This window comes from Periplaneta americana, chromosome 16 (genome assembly GCF_040183065.1).
Source record: "Periplaneta americana isolate PAMFEO1 chromosome 16, P.americana_PAMFEO1_priV1, whole genome shotgun sequence".
Taxonomy (NCBI): domain Eukaryota; kingdom Metazoa; phylum Arthropoda; class Insecta; order Blattodea; family Blattidae; genus Periplaneta; species Periplaneta americana.
Genome location: NC_091132.1, coordinates 52,379,606 through 52,399,057, shown reverse-complemented (window position 1 = coordinate 52,399,057; position 19,452 = coordinate 52,379,606). Strand labels below are relative to the sequence as shown.

Below are 19,452 nucleotides of genomic sequence, written 5' to 3'. Positions count from 1 at the left end.
AGATGTACTTACGAAACAAAAAATAGTCAGAGGCATTTTGTAGCAACAGCAAACATTTTTTTCGATTTTCCCAAAAGTTTGATGTAATGGACTTGGGCCCCTCTTGGATACCGGGTCTCATTTGTTTACATTAATGTGTTCGGTTATTAATAAACAAATGTGTACAGTATATTGGTATTGCTTGTATTATTACTTTAAATATTAATTTATCTATAAGTAACAATCAGGCACCGTATTTTTTTTGTAATAGCTGTACGCGCAAAATCTTCCGCAAATATTTTCTTTGTTACATTTGTCCTTCTAGATGCCTAAAGTGCCATATTTAAGCCAAAAAAACACTCGCGAAATAACGCGAAATTTGGGTCATTGTGCGAAATATGTCAATAACCACAAAATGTGCCCCATTATCGCAAAAGCTACGAAATCTGCATCAAATTTACTTTCAGTCTATTGTTAAAAAAACATGCTTATGAGTTTTGTTTCAGTTAATTTGTCAACAACTTGGTAACGCCAATATTTATGTATTTTCTCTATGGAAATTGTGTACATTCACTTTTACTACCTGTTGCTATGGTCCGTCCCAGAAACCTGCGGACTAACTTCACGCATATGGGGGCGGAGTCTATCTGAGCCGGAGTGCATTGCGGGCAGCATCAGCTCGAAGTCGCTAAGGGGTTAGATGCTCGATGTAGAAGGTAGAGTAAAGTTCAAATAGAAATGAGCCAATCCCTGCAAGCGATTGCTAGCTTCGTTCACCCACATCTCCCCCAGAGCGATTATTAGCCATAGCCTTCTCACATACCACTTGAGCAAAGGTCTTGTTTCGTCTTTCTACTCTACAGATACCTGGAACGGACCATATATACAGAGCTATCGAAAAAAAATAGCTATTTCTGTAGTCGACTGCAACGAAGATTAAGGATATTTTATGTAACGTATAACAGTTTTCAATTTCTGATTCAACATTGTTCAGTCCTTCCTGCAGTATGTTATGCGTCGGAAGTTACAGAATTTTGAAGCGAAGAGGTTTTGGGGAGCCTAGTAGAGGACTACAGCGAATTTGGTGCAAATTGTTTGCAGGCTGTACACTATAGTTCCCTACATCTAATGTGGACATTGATAGAGGTTTTTCTGTAGAAACCATACTTACAGTTCATATTTTGATAATGCTGTTGTATGATATATGTAGGTAAGAAAAAAGTCATCTATTAAAGATAGCGTAACACATTTAATTTACAACTTATTTCACGAAATAGCCACCGAATAAACAATTTACTTGGCGAAATAACATACAAAAAGTGGCAGCGAAATCACCCATTTTATTTTACCAAAAAATACGGTCTCCAGTAATAATTCTTGACGTCCTACCATGAAATGTTTAGAGAAAATAATGTTAAATGAATAGCCATTGCGCCAGTTTTCCACTCCACAGTCAACAGCTCGAATCCTGATTAGTTCCAATTGAACTGCTTTTTACTAAAAGAGGAGGTAGTCACTGCCGTAGCTCTGATATGGGTACACCTTCAAAACATTTTTTCTTTTACCCTATAACTCGTTGCACATATTCAAACTCTGTATCATCGACTTTTGAATTCATTAAAAATGTTTGGTTTCGTTTTGATGTCATAAGCGGTAGAGTTCTCGCTGAAGTTCCTCTATGTTGTTCATTTGTACTTCGTGGATTGGACTTCTAACAAGGTCGTGCCGAAAAATTTCGAAATCTGGGGACAGTGGAGTCAGGCAGTAGAACATCCTCTTCGGATCCATTTCCAACATAACGTTAATTCAGGGAGAACGCTTTAATGGCATTAGCATCGCACTACAGCGCCGTCGGCTGTGGGAATATTATCAATTTTTTTTCTCTTTGACACCTCACATGACACTCTAAAATTTGTAAGAAATTCACCTGAACACGTTGTATATAAAATAATTTATTATCATATGAGTACCAAACATCCTAACATGAACAAGGGTACGAAATCGTCAACCATCATTCATATAGTCCAGCGTTTTTCAACTTTCTACAACATGTGGCACACTAAAGGTAAAATTTGAAATCCCGCGGCACACCCTATAATCTAAACTAGTGGTTCCTAACTAAAGGAGAATTTCGAGGGTTTTAGGAGGGAATTTTGACTTGAGCCGCATTCGATGAACGTTGAATCTTGTGGACTCACTTTTTTTCACTTCTTTTTTTCACTTTTATTTTTCAAATTTTTGCTACGACAACCTTTATATTTTCATTTCCTCGCGCCACATCAACGGAACATTTACGGCACACTAGGGATATTGTAGCTGACTATTTGCGTTGAGTAGATATTGAAGAAAAAGTACAGGCAAAAAGGTATAGCTGTATTCAAAGACTACTGATATTTTGTAATGTACAATATATGTGATAGGCCTATATAATATAAGAATGCGTCAGTTCAAGATTAAATAAAATACAAATTCCCTTACGAAATTCAACTGGAAAACATTTTCCTCTGATCATGGTCAGTGTGTGATCTTGTTAGAGAAAACTGACAGTTTCATCTTCGGAGCAGTGTCCCAAAAGACTTGGGGTGGATTAGAGACTGAATTGCTTTCGGATAAAATCGCGGAATGGGGAGGAGGGAGAAAAATGTAGCCCTCGGACTGAAAATCGAATTCCAATCGCCGACCAGTTGGTACTCCATCACGTTACGGTTCATTTACTCTGCAGCGATTACTGCAGCCCAGTTCTGAAGTAAGAAAATGGTAACCAATTTTATATAGGAAATGAATTTCACACTTCGTTTCAGTTAAGACAAAATTTCATTAACTACGCATTTTCATGCTCCTAACAAAATTGCATTTTAAACATATCATCAGCTTTCAAAGGTTGGATTTCTGCAACCAGTTCCATTCCCATTAGTTCAAGCCGTCCATCCATCCTCTTTCCGGTCTTCCAACATCTCTCTTGTCCGTTGGATGGTATGCGGTCATTATTTTCGGTAACATGTTACTGTCCGTTCCTCATAATTTCTTTAAATTAGTTTATAATTTTAATGATTTTCATTACTCATCATATTCTCATTATACTCAATCAGTTTCAGGGAGCAGCGTACTTTCATAATAAATGATAGAAAGAATTTTAGTTTTGTCCTTTAAATGTGCAAAAGTTTGATCCGAACAAATGGAACATTCTAGAATTCTCTTGTAGAACGAAAAGTTACATTTGTTCGAATCAAATTTCTGCACATTTGAAAGACAAAACTAATTTTTTTTTCAATAATTTATCATAATACACTGTTCTCTTAAATTTACTGAGCATATTGGGAATTAAATCAATGGTTTTTCTAAAACACGCTATGACATGTTTCTTAAAACAATTTTTATCTCGAAAAGAAAACAAAAACGAGCAAAATTGTATTAACCTTTTTTTGTTTGAAAAATCTGAAAGAATAATCCCCTGAAATTAAGCACATTACTTACGATTCATCCTGTGTATTGTTGAGAGAAGTAGTTTCTCTTTCCTTTTCAAAGATTTCCGACGTCGAAGAATCATTTACGACTCTTTTACTTATAAAGTACTTGTTGATCGTTTTCTTGTTCAGTATACGAAATATTGAGATAATTCTGATACTACAATGTCAGATTCAAAATATAAACAAAGCAAATCCTTATTACAGCATGAATTATTCACATGTCGTCAATAAATAATCGCGAACATCTCCATATTTATAACTAACATGTAAAACCTTATCTGATCAAGGCTCTTAACTGGGAGTTCCTCACATCCAAATTTATCTTATGCAATACTCGTTGAATAAACAAGCGAACAATTATGTTATCATCGCATGAGAGTTTCTCCCATATATAACACCACATGGTACTGTATTATTAATGCGAAAGTAAAGATGTAGTGTAATTTTGCAAATTACCAGATGGAACACAAAGGTGGAATAGGGAAGCACTCTCCTGTCTAACGCAAAGATCGGAATTCCAGCGATCAGAATTCTTCGGCATAGCCACTCCCTTTAACAATTAGGAGAATGTTCATCGCTTTAGGGCGAGCCTTAGGTTGTTGGTTCAAGGTCACACTCGAGAATCAGGGGCGTTTCTCACGAGTTACGTTCTTGCGAACTATTGGGTGATGAGGCGCGTCTTCTTATACGACCTTATAAAGGATAGCTATCGAGAAATTGGCACACACTTTTGATTAGTTCTCTAGATATCACATGGAAATTCTACTGGGAGATTTCAATGCTAGAGTAGGACTGGAGGGTAGTTTAAACAGACTATTGGAAAAAAGAACCTACACGTATCAACTGTAAAGTGACCTTTATTCATCACACTCTTAGAGAATGGTTGTGTTTCTTGTTTTAAGTTCGAGTATGGTTTTTCAAAGAATAAACTGAATTCCACGACGTTACAGCCACATGAGGCGTCAGGGCGAACCGAAATTCCCTCTATAAAATACTGTAATAGTAGTCCCTGAGTAACTACTAGAAAGGATAGGGAAGCGGCATGTCCCAACATATGTTACTACTCGGCTTTTCTTTGATCGGAGTTCGCCACCTATCATGGGCTTACAGCCTGTGTTTAAAATTAAGGGTAGCGTCATCTTTTCTTTGGCCATACTGGCGATCTTCCTCCAGGCTTTCTATCTTGTACTATAGCACGCATTAACCCGCCACGTGAATCCTGCTAACATGTTGATCCTATTCTCTTTTTCTCCTATACTTCGTTCCATAATGTCTGACAGGAGGAGTAAACATTGCCGGCAGAGGAGGAGAGAAGTATAATTGCTGTTCAACCAATAAAAGGGATCTCATTCCACGCTTGACTTGATGTTGGACAGTCTGAAGCGTTTTACCTCTGCCCAACTTCAAGACAAACGTGGAATGAGATCTCTGCCATTGGTTGAATAGCAATTGTACTTCTCTACTCCTCTGCCGAAAATGTTTACTTCTCCTGTCAGACATTATGGAAGAAAGTATGGATATCCATTTTCTTATTCCTTGAATAACATTGCTTTCTGACATCTAAACTCCTTGCAACGGTTAGTCTTGTTTTCCCAAAAACGTTTCTCAAAGTATTTATTGACAGTAATTACTCACTTTATTATTATTATTATTATTATTATTATTATTATTATTATATTAACCCTATTGGTAAAACAAAAGATGCCTTACGGTATGTGAATGGTCACCAAAAAGTCACTGCAGTCCAGGTGAAATTTGTGGCGGAAAAAGGTACTTGGAGGTATGTCTTCTCAAAATACTGAGTTTCCCCTATCGGCATTAAAGTATTGCTCATTTATTTTCAGTATGTAGTGCTATGCAGGTGTGCGGAGGGCAGCACTACGGCGGGAAAAAAAATTTACACACGTTATGGCGCGTCGTCCCTAAAGGACGCCTGGGTGGCTGACGCAAAGTTAAGTAACTACCATTGGATAAAGAAAAAAGTATAGAGGACCGCGAAAATATCTCGCGGCATATTGCAGATATCTGTGTAGTAACAAATGAGAACTGATCTTCACAGTAATTGGTAATAAGCTACCATTCTCTTACCGAAGAACCAGAGTTAGATTCTTAACGCATCTGCGAGATTTTTGGTAGACAAAACGGTCGTGTTGAGATATTTTGCCATTAGGGTAAACTAGGGTCTGTTGGACAGTCGGGCATGTTGGACACTCTGTACTTTAACGTGTTACCTCGCCACTTGTGAGCACCACATTCAGCTAGAAGTCAATGAAGAAAGTAGCCACGAGTGGGGCTACTTCCGTCATTGACTTCTAGCAGAATGTGGTGCCCACAAGTGGCGTGGTAACACGTTAAAGTACTGAGTGTCCAACATGCCCGACTGTCCAACAGACCCTAGTTTACCCTATAATCTCACTATCGCCCCATTTTTGCAATATGTCAACGCATTGTCTCTTAATAATCGCTAAAAGTCCGAAAAATAATTAAAAATTATTAAAGACAGAAGTAAGGGTTGTTCTTCTACTTTGTGCCTGATCCTGTGTTTTCACCTAATTTGGTTACATGGATACAGTCGCTTCTAATCCAACCGTGGTATTAGAGACATTATGGCCAGAGTGCGGTGAGTTATATTTATGGGACGTGCAAACTTTTTACCCTACGTTTTATATTTTAGAATTAATAACTCCTTCCTTGCATTATGTAATATAAATTCATTTTCGCTCCCACAAAAGCTTTCCGGCAGGCTTGAAAATGAACGTTCATATTTTAAAAACTTTACGTACGTTGCGCTACCTCTCAGAACTTTTGTGTGAGATTCTGGCTAAAGAATTAACGGCTTTGGAGGCTGCACGACCAGATGGTGTGTCTGAAGGAATTCCTATAAAGTGTCTCCAAGAAAAATTCGTAATACGTTAGACACGAATCTTTTGTACAAAAGATTCCTCCGAGCTCCCCTGCAAATAATCAATCCAATTTTTTAACATCATCATCATCATCATCATCATCATCAGCTGCAGCAGCAGCAGCTCATGATGCTTCCAAGAAGTGGACTTCTGCTGTCACTTTCGTGCTTACCTCATTTATGTAAGGTCTTTTCGGTCTTCCAGAATCTCTTTTTTTCCTTTGGATGGTGTTGGAACATTACTTCCGGTAACCTTGTATTGTCCATTCGTTCCACATGATTTCTCCAGTTTACTCTATTTTCTTAATTTATTTTTACTAATTTTCACAGCCTATCTTCCAACCCATTTCTTGTATCTCTACTTCGTCCATGGTCTGCTGAGGAATACCTAGCAGCAACTGGATACAGGAATTTCATTCCTCAAGACTCTAGCCTTCCCCGACATCTTGCTTTAAAGCATATCCACAATTTTGAACTATAGGTTTACAAGTTACAAAAGAACCCTGGAAGTTTGCTAAACCCACGTGACGTTAGGAGGCGGGGCGGCATCTATAGGCGAAGAAATCAGAAGGCTGGGTTACACTACATTCACGGGAGCTCATGTGGGAAGCGGTGTCAATAGGTGTTCACTTATAGTAGTTCAGTTGTTGATTGAATGATATATTTCAAATTAAACTCTTTTATTCTTGCAAATATTTAGCAACATTGTAAATAATTGCCCTAGCATCGCTTTTCAATGGTCTGCCATTAACATTAGGTTCATTATTCATTCTTATATCTTAATTGACATTTAATTACAAATAAGGAAGTGTAAGTATATAAAAAGAGATACTACATTTTCAGACCTTAGGTTTCAAAAGAAGTTAAAAGGAAATTTTAAACAAATGGAAGGAAATTAGTAATTACAATAAAAAAGGAAAAGACAATTGAAAATACCAAACAGATATGAAGATGAATAAGGAGTAACTTAATAGGGAATGAAGAAGTCAGCTCATAAGTTTACGTGTAATTTATAAATGCTCAGAATCACAAAATACAGTACTGTGTAAAATGTACTTAATGCGAGACAATCTGCCAATGGGCGGCTCTAGAACACGACTGATCCCCACTACTACGTCCTGCGTAGTACCGATAAGTGGTCTGTGGCGCATACCTATAACTCAGGGGCGATTATGTTCGTAAAAAAATATTTATTTACATAAGAATCCGCTATCTAATTTTAAGGTAAGCCAATAAGTTATATATCTGTAATGTAATGTAATATAATATAATATATAATATAATATAAGTACATTATGCAACGAGCCTATAATGGTAGTAATTAAGACGCGAGTATGTTTATGAAACGAGCGCAAGCGAGTTTCATAATTTTCATACGAGCGTCTTAATTACCATTATAGGCAAGTTTCATACGACTTTTTATGCTCGACCATATTTCTAACTTGAAATTATTCATAAGTATTCATGTTATTCTTATCTGACTGGGGAGCGGAACTGACCTTGTGCAATATCTCGTAAATTGTGAGATGTGCGCAGACGCGAAAGTATTGATTTTTTCCGAGAAACAAATGTCATTGACCTTAATATAATCTAGAGAGTAAAATAAACATTAATCTTGATATAACCTTGAAATTGATTTAGACATTGAAAAACGAGATGACAAATTGAATTTATTTGAATATTATTTATAATTAACGCTAGTTATTATAGTAACAGAACATAACCTTCTGCGACAGTATTGGATTTCCAGCCTCCGTGACGTTTCGCTAGTTGTCTTTCGATTGCATATCCGAGAATAATCGATGCTTGCGCTTTCATATTGCTACAATGGTGATTTCTGATTGGTGGAACACCTGAACTTTAATGAATAGGTGTACTTTAAAGAGGTCCATTAAAGGGCTGCTACCAGGTGTAGAATTACATTTCGGCATGGTCGAGCATAAAATATAATATAGTATAATATAATATAATATAATATAATATAATATAATATAATATAATATAATATAATATAATATAATATAATATAATATAATATAATGTAACAAGACGCTAGCTTTTATTACCGAAAGCTGACTCGCTGAATCACCGCTAAGCGGGCTGTTACTTGTAACTTTTCGAACAGCGCTGTACAAAGCGAAACCTGTTTTCAGGCGTACACCCGTTATAAATGAATGCCTTATTCTTTATGTACAATACCGATCAACCAAAATTAAAATCTGTGGTGTAACGGTAATGGGTAGCAGAGTTTCCTTGTTACACAATTTATGACCGTATCATAATGTGCAATTTCTGTAACAGAGATAAGTTTTAATTATACATTTTACTGTACCGTAAATGGCGCATTCATTGTGTTACATGCAATTAATGCATTCCTTCATATGTGATAGCAATGCTGCTGCTTTCCGATCTGGAAATAATTCGCTCATCCGGTATTATTTTTTATCTACAGTATTTGTTGATGTATTTCTCTCACTTCGTCACACTCTAGTTTCCTATATTAATATTTTTAACGCGTTTTTGATCTGTACTTTTATTTTTAATACATTCCTTTCCAGATTTATAATTAATTTCTAGACGCCTACAATCAATTTTTAATGCCTTAAAATCTGATGGGATGCGGAATATTTGTGTCATTCGGGAACACGCTTTATAATGCTGCTACCATTACAATCGAGGGGAACCTGGTGTTAACTGTAGAGACCCAGAAAGTATACGGGTAAATGCAAGCTATCACGCATTTGACTGTCCTGGTTTAACGATGCGGGTGTTATAACTTCGGATGCGAGAACTATAATCAGATAGAGCGAACATACGAACACTTTCCTGTATTCTTGTAAAACGTCAATAAAACTGCATCGGAGTTCATTACCCTCACTAAGCTCTGCAAACTCATATCCACCCCAATACTGAGTTCACGTACAGCACAATCACTACATTATTGAATCGATTTCCTGTCGGATTATGGCACGTGTTATGGAACACTGCGAGAATGGAACAAGACTAAACTTCTGTGGCTTTCCGTACTTATGTATTGAATGTACAGTACAACAGATGTTATAGTAGAATGTAAAAATAAAAAATGAGAGTAATACTAGAAACAAGTACTAATATAGGCTTTTTAATCGTGTAAAAATGTATGTTATAATATTCTGCTTCCTGTCAACTAATTATCGGTATATACATAGGCATGTGACACATATGTACCGTGAAGTTGAGAAAAAACAACGCAACATTACCACCTCGTATAATATACTGGACTCACCTCACCGGCCCTGTGAAGAATGCAAAAGGAATGCATCAACTGTTACTCACTCCAAAAATTCTTGAAACCACACGCCTAATGGCCAGCTTCCGATTTGATAACGTCTATAGCCAGGGTCAGGTATTTATGGAGATTAATTTTATCATTTGCGTTTTTTAATATTGGTGTTGGCGGAGATTGTTGGAGATTGATTTGTACTCTTGGCGGAGATTAATGTAGATTTTGGAAAATACAATTATTTTGGAATTGGAGTATTAACTCAGTATGGATGTTACTTTCCAAATAATTAACGTTTAAGGTTCGTTGGATTCTGGTAAAGGTGCAGTATGGCCAGGAGACAATATTTGTTGGATTGAGACTGTATTTAACACACATTCATTAAAAACAAAAAAAAAAAAAAAAAGAAACACTTGCAGCCCTCAAATTAACACTATCAAATTATTAGTGAAATGTTGAATTCTCCGTCTTTTGAATTCACTAAAGTAATCAGAACACCTGGAATACCATGTAATCCAGCCTACTTGAATCTACTGTATAACAAATTAAAGTGGGGGAAAAAAAAATCCGAAGAAAACTCAGAATATGAAATTCGCTATAAAACGACGCAATAGTAATAATTCCCGAATATGTTCATATTTCGCTATTAGAACTCTATTTCGCGATTTGTCGCGATTGTTTTATCCGCATATTATTAATCGTAAAGGTTAGTAAAATCTATTATATATCTATTAATTATGTCGTGATTTTCGCGATCTCCATAAATACCCGCCCCTCTCTATAGTATATGTTGTAGAAAAAATATGATAATTTGACGAGTAAACCTATACTTAGTTTTATTTTTGTGGTAATATGTTAAATTGTTATTCGTTATGCTTTTTGATGCATAAAACTTTGAAATCTTTACATAATAATAATAATAATAATAATAATAATAATAATAATAATAATAATAATATGTTCAAACTTTTGATACTTTATAGCTTATCCAGAAATTCAAACCACTAAAGTATATAAACATTTCACAACAGAAGCCCGACTGACTCTCCTGTTAGAGTGGAAAGTAAACGTCGATAGTGTTTGTAAAACTTGTGTCAACAGAGTCAGAATACGGTAATATTTTCATTTACAGGAAGAGAAGGATTTTGCATTTTCATCCTCCCGCAGTGTGGTAGCTGTATCGACATTGAACAAACAGTAATTTCGTGTTGGAGCTACATTCATAAATTTGTGTTACGAGGAGAACCGATCAATCATACGAATCTGGTTGTGACAGGCACTAACGGCATTCGGCTTCCAGATAAGTAGGCGTATTTTAGTACAGCTTGACAAAGGGTACGTTCACATAGCAGCTATGAGTCGCTGAAGACTTCGATGTAATACAGAAACAGACCCGATCTGTTAGCTCATTATAAGTAATTTTACTAGGAAGTTGAATCATCGGGCAACCTTGGGCAGTGATAATTTGCACTCGGTTTAATCCCTCTACCTTATTTTAAGTCCAAATATACACTCAGCCCCTCCAAACTGACGTTGATCACTTCTTTATTATAGGACTTCATACAGTGCTGTAGTTTCTCTCAACCAAATATATTACATTAAAATTATCATCCTGTTCATTTAAGTTTTTTCCTGAATTGTTCCCTATCTAATGTATCTGGATCTTGCAGTCTTTCAGGTCCATATTTCTTCTTCTTTGATCATATTTTGTACATGGAATAATTCGATGGTGTTTGGGTAAAGGGAGATAAGTCATAAAAGTGAGTTTTGAGATAAATAAAAATTAAACTTGGAACCCTTATTACAAATAATTTTCTACACAAATAAAATACATCAAATGCTGGTATTTCTCTATCTTTTGCACACCCACTTGTAGAATTTAACTTGTACTCGTACATCTAGGGAACAAAAGTCCATTTGCACAAAAAATGATTTAACCCTCTTTACTTGAACACCATCGAATTGCGCACTTCTAATTGCATTTGTCTGAACGCACAAGAACTACCATTTGCACTCGGCAGTCACTCCGGGTCTGACCAATGCCCCTAGAAACAAAGTTTTAAATATACAATTTATATTTTGTTTACATAAGTTGCAGAGAATGTGATATTTAATAGTTGGTCTTTCCTTATATTTTTAATGATTGAAACCATATTATTCTTCCAAGAGATTTCAGTCAATCCAGTGGTACAAATATGGAGGAAGTGTTCAGTCAAAAAGACCACGTTAGTATTTTATACAAATTACACTTTCCGAAAAACGAAGGAGTCTAAACAAGGATGAAGATAGAGATATAACAAGAGATAATTCAACACACGAATCTATGTCGATGATACAGGTACTGTTATATTAATTTTGACGGTGCTCAACCTAACCATTTTCCTAACCATAACTTTACAGAAAAAAAATTCAGTAATCTTCATATGAAACGAGTCGAAGTTAGGGTAAGAGAAGAAATATCGGCGGGAATGGAATAGGGAGAGGAGTACGACAAAGATCACCTTCATCATCTACCCTGTTCAACATCTACTTGGAGGATTTAATGAACTATTTTCAGAACATGGGAGAAGTGATAATAGGAGGAAGTAGAATAAAGTGCATAAGATTTGCTGATGATACGACGTTGTTACAAGAAGAGACGATACAAAAGGATATGGTACTGAAGCTAAATGACAGCTGAGCAGTATTGATGAAAATAAATGCACACTAGACGAATACAATGATTATCGGAATATAAATAAAGAATGTAAACCTTAGAATTCGAAATTAGACATTGAAACAAGTGGCTGCTTCAAATACTTGGGGTGTGCTATAAGTAACATGAGCTGCTGCCAGAAAGTCAAAAGGAGGATAAAGGAAGCTTTTAATAGAAAAATGCGCATCTTCTGCGGATCTCTGAAAAAAAAACTAAGGAAGAGACTAGTGAAGTTCTTTGTGTGGAATATGGCATTGTATGTGGCAGAAAATGGACATTACGACAAAGAGAAACGACTAGAAGTATTTGAAATGTGGATATGGAGAAGAATGGAGCATGTGAAGTGAACAGACAGAATAAGAAATGAAGCTGTGCTGGAAAGAGTGAATGAAGAAAAAATAATGCTGAATCTAATTAAGAAGAGAAGAAGAAAATGACTGGGTCACTGGCTGAGAAGGGAAATGCCTACTAAAGGATGGTGAACTGAAGAAAAGTTCAGGGTAGAAGAAGATATCAAATGATGGACAACATTAAGATACATGGATCGTATGCGAAAGCCGTAAAATAGGAAAGATTGGAGAAATCTGTGTTTGCAGTGAAAAACCTCCCATTGGGCAGAAAACTGTGAATGAATGAATTGTCAGAAATATTAAAAGGAAAGCAAAAAATGATATCGACGAACGTCCACAGAAATTGCTGCGAAAAGAGAATCTCTTGCGTAAATCCATCTTCCTGAGACCGGAATGTTATGGCGTTACGCGCAGCATGGTGAAGCCTTGTTCCTAAGTGGCGTTGGCCAGATTCTAGAAGTGACCGCCGAGGGCAAATGGTTATTCTCGTAGTCTACATTCAGGCAAAAGCAGTTAAGAGATTGGAGAATTATTTTATGTGTAAATGATCAAAGCCAGAATCGTCAACATAATTAACTTTATTATTTCTGTTTCTTTCACGACATATTTCTCTTATTTTCATTTCACTTCTTCCCTTCACCATCAGCCATTTCCATTCTCTCTCAGGCTGATGATAACATCATCACTATATTCACACTTAGTTTCTGTTATGTATCCGAGGATGCATTATTGATCGTTGTGATAGGTCACTATTACAGATGTGGGTAAGGTCGGTCTTCACTTTATATCATTGAGGCGTGAGTAAAAAGGTGGTGCTGAAAATTACAGGGACGTAATCAAAAGAGGAATACGCCGACATATCTGTACACGGTTTTTGCATCACCTTTTCACTCACGCCTCACTGACACAAACTGAAGACCAACGTCACTCACATCTGTTATCGCGGCCTATCACAATGACGTTAACCGTTACACTAGTCTACCTTCTTTTTCCGCATCTGTGGTTCAAGCGCTAGGACAGTGATCTTCCATCCAGGAGATCCGGGTTCGATTCCAGGCTAGGATGCAATAGCATTTCTGGTGCACAAAGCACACGTTGTAGAGGAGTTTTCTCGGGGTACTCCGGTTCCCCTGTGACATCCCAACAATTCTCCATCATTATTATTTTAAACATTAGTATTAATGAGCACCAAGTGTGCCAGTCATATTCAACTAAATTTCTTGGCCTAATATTTTATGAACATTTGAATCGGAAATTACACTGTTCACACATAATTCAGAAAATGAATGATGTCTGTTACCAAATTAGAAATCTGAAATCTTGTTTGTGTCGTACAACCATTCAGTCCTTTTATTATGCCGAAGTAGAATCTAGATTATCATATGGCATATGCTTCTGGGGGTCAAGTTCGAGTGATGTTTTTATTGCTCAGAAGCATGTTGTGAGATGCATGGCAGGTGTTGGTAGTCGTACATCATGTAGGGAATATAATATTTTAACAGTTTATGCTTTATATATTTTTAAGCTTATGGAATTAATACGTTCTAATAAGAACCATTTTTATCGAAATAGTGGTTTTCATTATTACAACACTCGTTTTAAGGAAAATTTTAATATTCCTGCTCATCGATTGACAAGTTACAACAAAACGTATATGATGTATGACTTAAAAATATATAATGGTTTGCCTCATGAAATTAAAAATACGAATGATTTAAGATATTTTAAAAGGCACATCAAAAGAATTTTAACAAACCTATGTCCCTACAATTTAGATGAAATACGTGTGAGTCTACATTGGTGCTAATTTATTGTATTTTTATTTATTTTAATTATTGTTTTTCCTTTTTTTTTCTTTAACAAGTCCTATGATTTTGACTCTTATGGACAAATAAATAAATAAATAAATAAATTAATTAATTAATGAATAAGTGAATAAATGAATAAGTGAATGAATGAATAAGTGAATGAATGAATAACTGAATGAATGAATAAGTGAATAAATAAATAAATAAATAAATAAATAAATAAACAAATAAATGAACAAATAAATGAATGAACAAATAAATGAACAAATAAATAAATAAATAAAACAGAGAGACAAATAAACAAACAAATTAATTAATTAATTAAGATTATAATGTAGATCACCGCCTTTGGTGCACTCTGGATAGTTTCTCGGCACTAGCGACATCTATGAGCCCTCTAGCAGAGATAGAGCGAATGGCAAGTTAAGGCCTCCCTACCATTGGATAAAACAAAATTTCGTGAATACTCTCTTAATAAAGTAGGCTACTTCTGTTCTAGGATGACGTCCAAAAGATTTCTGTAAAGAAACTTTCACTTATGTCGTTCCTTTCAATTTATATGTGTATTCTTCGTCTCTACAACTTTTGTACTAAGAACTGTTCGATATAAGGCATAATTCAATAAACAATTACTGCCAAATTTCAACCAATAGAAATGCATATAACATCAGACTTGGAATACTTCATTGCGAGTACAAAACATCAGATTAAGAGAATTGGATGTCTTCTGCAATGGCACCCGAGGTGGACCTACTCGACGGAGGAGTTTCGCCTCGGACCGACAGAGGGGGCCTTGGGGGAATTTGCCGAAGCAGGAATGGTATATGGATTTCTCTTGGTTGTAGGGACCGGTCGTTAAGGGAGTCATGTGGTTAGGTTGATGCGCGTAGGGGATCTGTGGCACGCAACTCATTCCATATTGAGGGTTAGCGCAATAGATCTCAACAGGTCGCAGTGCTGGGCCATCCGTGCCCCCCTCAATTAAAATCCATTCCATTCCAAATTACAAATTCACTATTAAGGTGGATACTAGAATGCCAAGGATATGGTAGCTTGTGAGATAACTCTTGAAGATAGAAAGGACCAAATGGCATAAATTCCGCAGATGAATTAAAAAGAAGATAGCCTACTTATTTTTTTTTTATTCCATAGATCTTACATGAGCAATGAAGCTTTAAGATGTGGAACAAGTCAAAATTTTACAATATTGCAATTAGGCCTACAATTTTTACAAATTTTTACAGTTTTACAATTTAGTAATTTTCTACAATTTTTACAATGTTGTGCAATTTTTTACAATATTTTGGCGAGATGTAGTAAGATGAGGTGAGGTCCGAGGATTCGCCAAAATATTACCCGGCATTTGCCTTTTGGTTGGGGAAAATCTCGGAAAAACCCAACCAGGTAATCAAATCAAAGGGGGGTAATCAAATCAAAGGGGTTGATGCTGAGGACTCGCCATAGACCATCCGGCTTCAGTCCCACGGCTGTGGAAAACCTCTGAAGAAACCAAAGACCAAAGGGGATCCAATCCAAGCCCGAACGCAGCTCTGGATCAGCAGCCCAGCGAGTCTGCCGACTGAGCTACATCGATGGCTCTACTAAAAGTATACATACATAGCCAATCAGATTATTAAATTTACAAACGCAAACGATCATTCATCAGTATTCTTCGAACGTGATAATAATTTGAGTAGAGTTCACATAGATATAGCTCTGTACTGGTTTTCACGGCAGAGTTTGCAGTCGGATCCGGGACGTATTCTTACACTTAGTGTTGCTTTGGCCCTTCGTGCACCCTACAAATGCGACGATTATCTAGGTCCCATAGGTGACCTGGGTGGCATTCGTGAACCCGATGTTAGGTGGGTCAACTTTCCTCAGCCTTGACAGACTGGACCATGGACTTGACCAACACGTTATAAATTTAGAGTGGAGCCGGATTTTAACCCAGACCCCTTTAAGCCAGGTGCGCTAACACTGAGCTATTCATGAACTGTTATTTCTACAAGCTTAAATGCATTCATATTACATTCTCTCATAGAGAACAGTGAGCGGATATTGAGAAACTGTTTACAATCTGCATGAAATTCATTTTCCTTGTACACATTTGGAACATCTGTCTTGCAACATGAGAAAAATATTGATGGTGGTTTTCCTGCCCTTCCACGTACCACGTCCTTGATCTTTTCTAGTACCATGCACATCGGTCACCAAAGGATGTTTCAGTGTTCTGAAGATATGATAAAAAAGACGACTTGCTGGCAGCAAACTGGATAAATTTGGACTTTGACTTAAACTTTTTTAAGTATCGCGACAACTAGTCATCACGTTACATAGTCGATTCTTTTGTGTCTGTATTGTTTTAGGTAAGGCGTGACTAAGTTAAACTTAGTTCATACCATACGTTTTAATAAAGCTAAGATCAAAATAGTGCTTTCTTATTACCTCTTACAGCCGCATTTTTTTATAGGGGACTATAGGCCAAAATCACCGCCATATACCGCCGATTGCTTTTCCTACGTACGTACGTACAAGAGAGCGGTCGGATCTCCCCAGTAAACATGTACGCTGGGACCGATTATATTGCCAGTAAATTGTATAGAGTGGGCAAAATAAAACTGGCCCGGAAAATCTGTAATATTTGTTCCAGGCTTTCCTGCACTCGAGCAATGTTTTCTGGTGTTCGAACTCTTTTCGGATAGTTACGGTTTTTATTCGCTACAGAGCACGTTTCACGCCATTTTGCCACTAAGTTTTGCATTACAGCTTTGCTGGAGGTTTTGCCAAAACACGTCTAGTCTGAAACTCTTACGCAAACAGTTCCGCACACCTTTTCCATGAATTGTGCTTCGCATAACACTCGACAATGAACACGCGTTGTTTTATCTTGAGCATCATTTTGTGTTGCATTCAACTGCCACTAAACACGTCTGCTCCTCTCACTCAGTCAAACGTAATGACACAGCCAGCGTTGCCAACACATAAATTGTATCCCCGTCAATTTAACACTTGGATATCCGTCAGAATCCGTCAAAATTTTAAAAATGAGATAAGACCCACTCAATATATCTATACACAAATGAAAGCAAAACTTCCTTACCAATCTTGATTAAAATAATAATAATAATAATAATAATAATAATAATAATAATAATAATAATAATAATAATAATAATAATTCATCCACATCATCTGCCTCTAGTTCTGCAGTTGATATGCTTTGTTGATCTACGCTCCCGCGAAAATTAAATAATTAAAAATGACAGCAACTAAAAAGTCAAAAGACGATGTAAATCATAATTTCCGCCAGAAAATCCGTCACCCGTCAAAGCCATTCTTTTCCCGTTCGCTACTTTGAAATTCCGTCACTTTTGACGGAATTTCCGTCCAGTTAGCAACACTGGACACAACAAAGGTCGGGACAGAGCATGCGGGAGATGCGCATGCGCGGACATGTGTTGCATCGAAATCACGGTTTCCTGCAGTGTCAGTCATTTCCGCGTGTCTTATACATATAAATTAATATATTTCACACCCTATATTTTCCGCGGGCCAGTTTTATTTTGCCCACTCCGTATATGCGCGCACTGTACTTAAAGATTCATTTTTTTACGAAATATACGCGAAAACAAAGACATAATCCTTTAAAATAAAATAAAAAATTGAATTTAGATATTTTCTGAAGCTTTACGTCAGCTGTATACAATTATCCTACAAGGACCGAACAATTTGCTAGTTTATTTTACAAGGTCTTTAAGTTAGACGAGGACCACAGCAGGATAAATCGCAATATAGCAAACGCCAGTAGGGAAATCTATCCCCACCCACATGAAATGTGCATTCGACACAACACCCGCCTATCACGTATAGTGTCTGGTGAGCTAGTAGGGGAAAAGTGGAAGGGGTCGTGGGAGGAACTTCTACGTTCGCTATATTGCGATTTGCCCCTACAACAGTTTTGCTTCAGTATGTCTTTGCGCTGTGATTTTCTGTCTCAAACATTGAGAGTGAGAGATGATTTTCGACATAATAGGGTTATTTGAAAGGTTCAGAACCATAGTGGGCCAAGCGCCATTTACTAAAACCGTAGAAAACAAGGGTTAAAATGAAGTTATTACCATAATTCAATGGAAACATATGCCAAGTAGTATAAAGTATACACATTAAAACTAAATGATATGTCAATCTTCATTAAACTATGGTATTCACTTAACTTTAACCCTTGCTTTCTCCGTTTTTAATAAATGGCGCTTGGCCCACTATTTGATCAATGATTTCGTTTGTCACGTTCAAGTGTTGAAACTATTCTGAGCCTTTACATTCATGAGCAGGTTAGTAAAGTGCTGTAAATTGGTGTAAAGATCAGATTGAACTCTCCCCATTTTGTGAAAAGGTCACAGTACGCCTACTTTTCAATACTTTTTTCTAAATAAGGGTAAACTGATGTTCAATAGTGATTGGAAGTAGATCTACTTTAAAAATAGTTACGTAGGATTTAAAGTTTATAAAACTGAAAGCATTAGGTAATCAGTTACAATTAAAATTAGTAATTGGATTTCTACATGTTGTACAATAATATTAATTTTGTTTGCCGTATCTTAATTGATATTTTAACGAAATATTAACGCTAACCTTTATATTTTCACGAAATATTCACCGAAATCATCATAAAATAAACACCGGAAAACAAGTAAAACAATCACCACAAAATCACATTCCTACATATCACCGAAACTGATTTATAAAAGTTGTCTGGCAACTGAGTAATTCGAAAACAACGGAGATATGCTGGCTGCCAAATTACTGTAGATATAAGCACCTGATACAGATGTTCTAATTGTCGCCACCGGTAATGAATAACGAAGGGGTACACAAAGATTCATGGCTTGAACAATCAGAACATCTAGAAAAAAAAGTATTGAGAGAAATAATTGTCTTTACCAGAAATACCTACATAAGTGTTTGTATTGCGTGTCAGTGCAACAT

The 19,452-nt window shown here is 36.4% G+C and overlaps 1 protein-coding gene across 10 annotated transcripts in view; it reads right to left on the bottom strand.

Moving 5' to 3' along the window:
* LOC138716256 (uncharacterized) overlaps nucleotides 1-19,452 on the bottom strand; it is a 395,104-nt gene that overhangs the window by 130,591 nt on the left and 245,061 nt on the right. The window contains exon 1 of one of the 10 annotated variants that reach the window (XM_069849129.1): nucleotides 19,421-19,452. This exon is cut by the window's right edge and continues 116 nt beyond it. The exons of the other annotated variants lie outside the window; for them this stretch is intronic. Within the exon in view, the coding sequence (XP_069705230.1) occupies nucleotides 19,421-19,422 (2 nt within the window). The 5' untranslated portion in view covers nucleotides 19,423-19,452. The remainder of the gene's footprint in view (nucleotides 1-19,420) is intronic. 10 annotated transcript variants of the gene reach the window in all.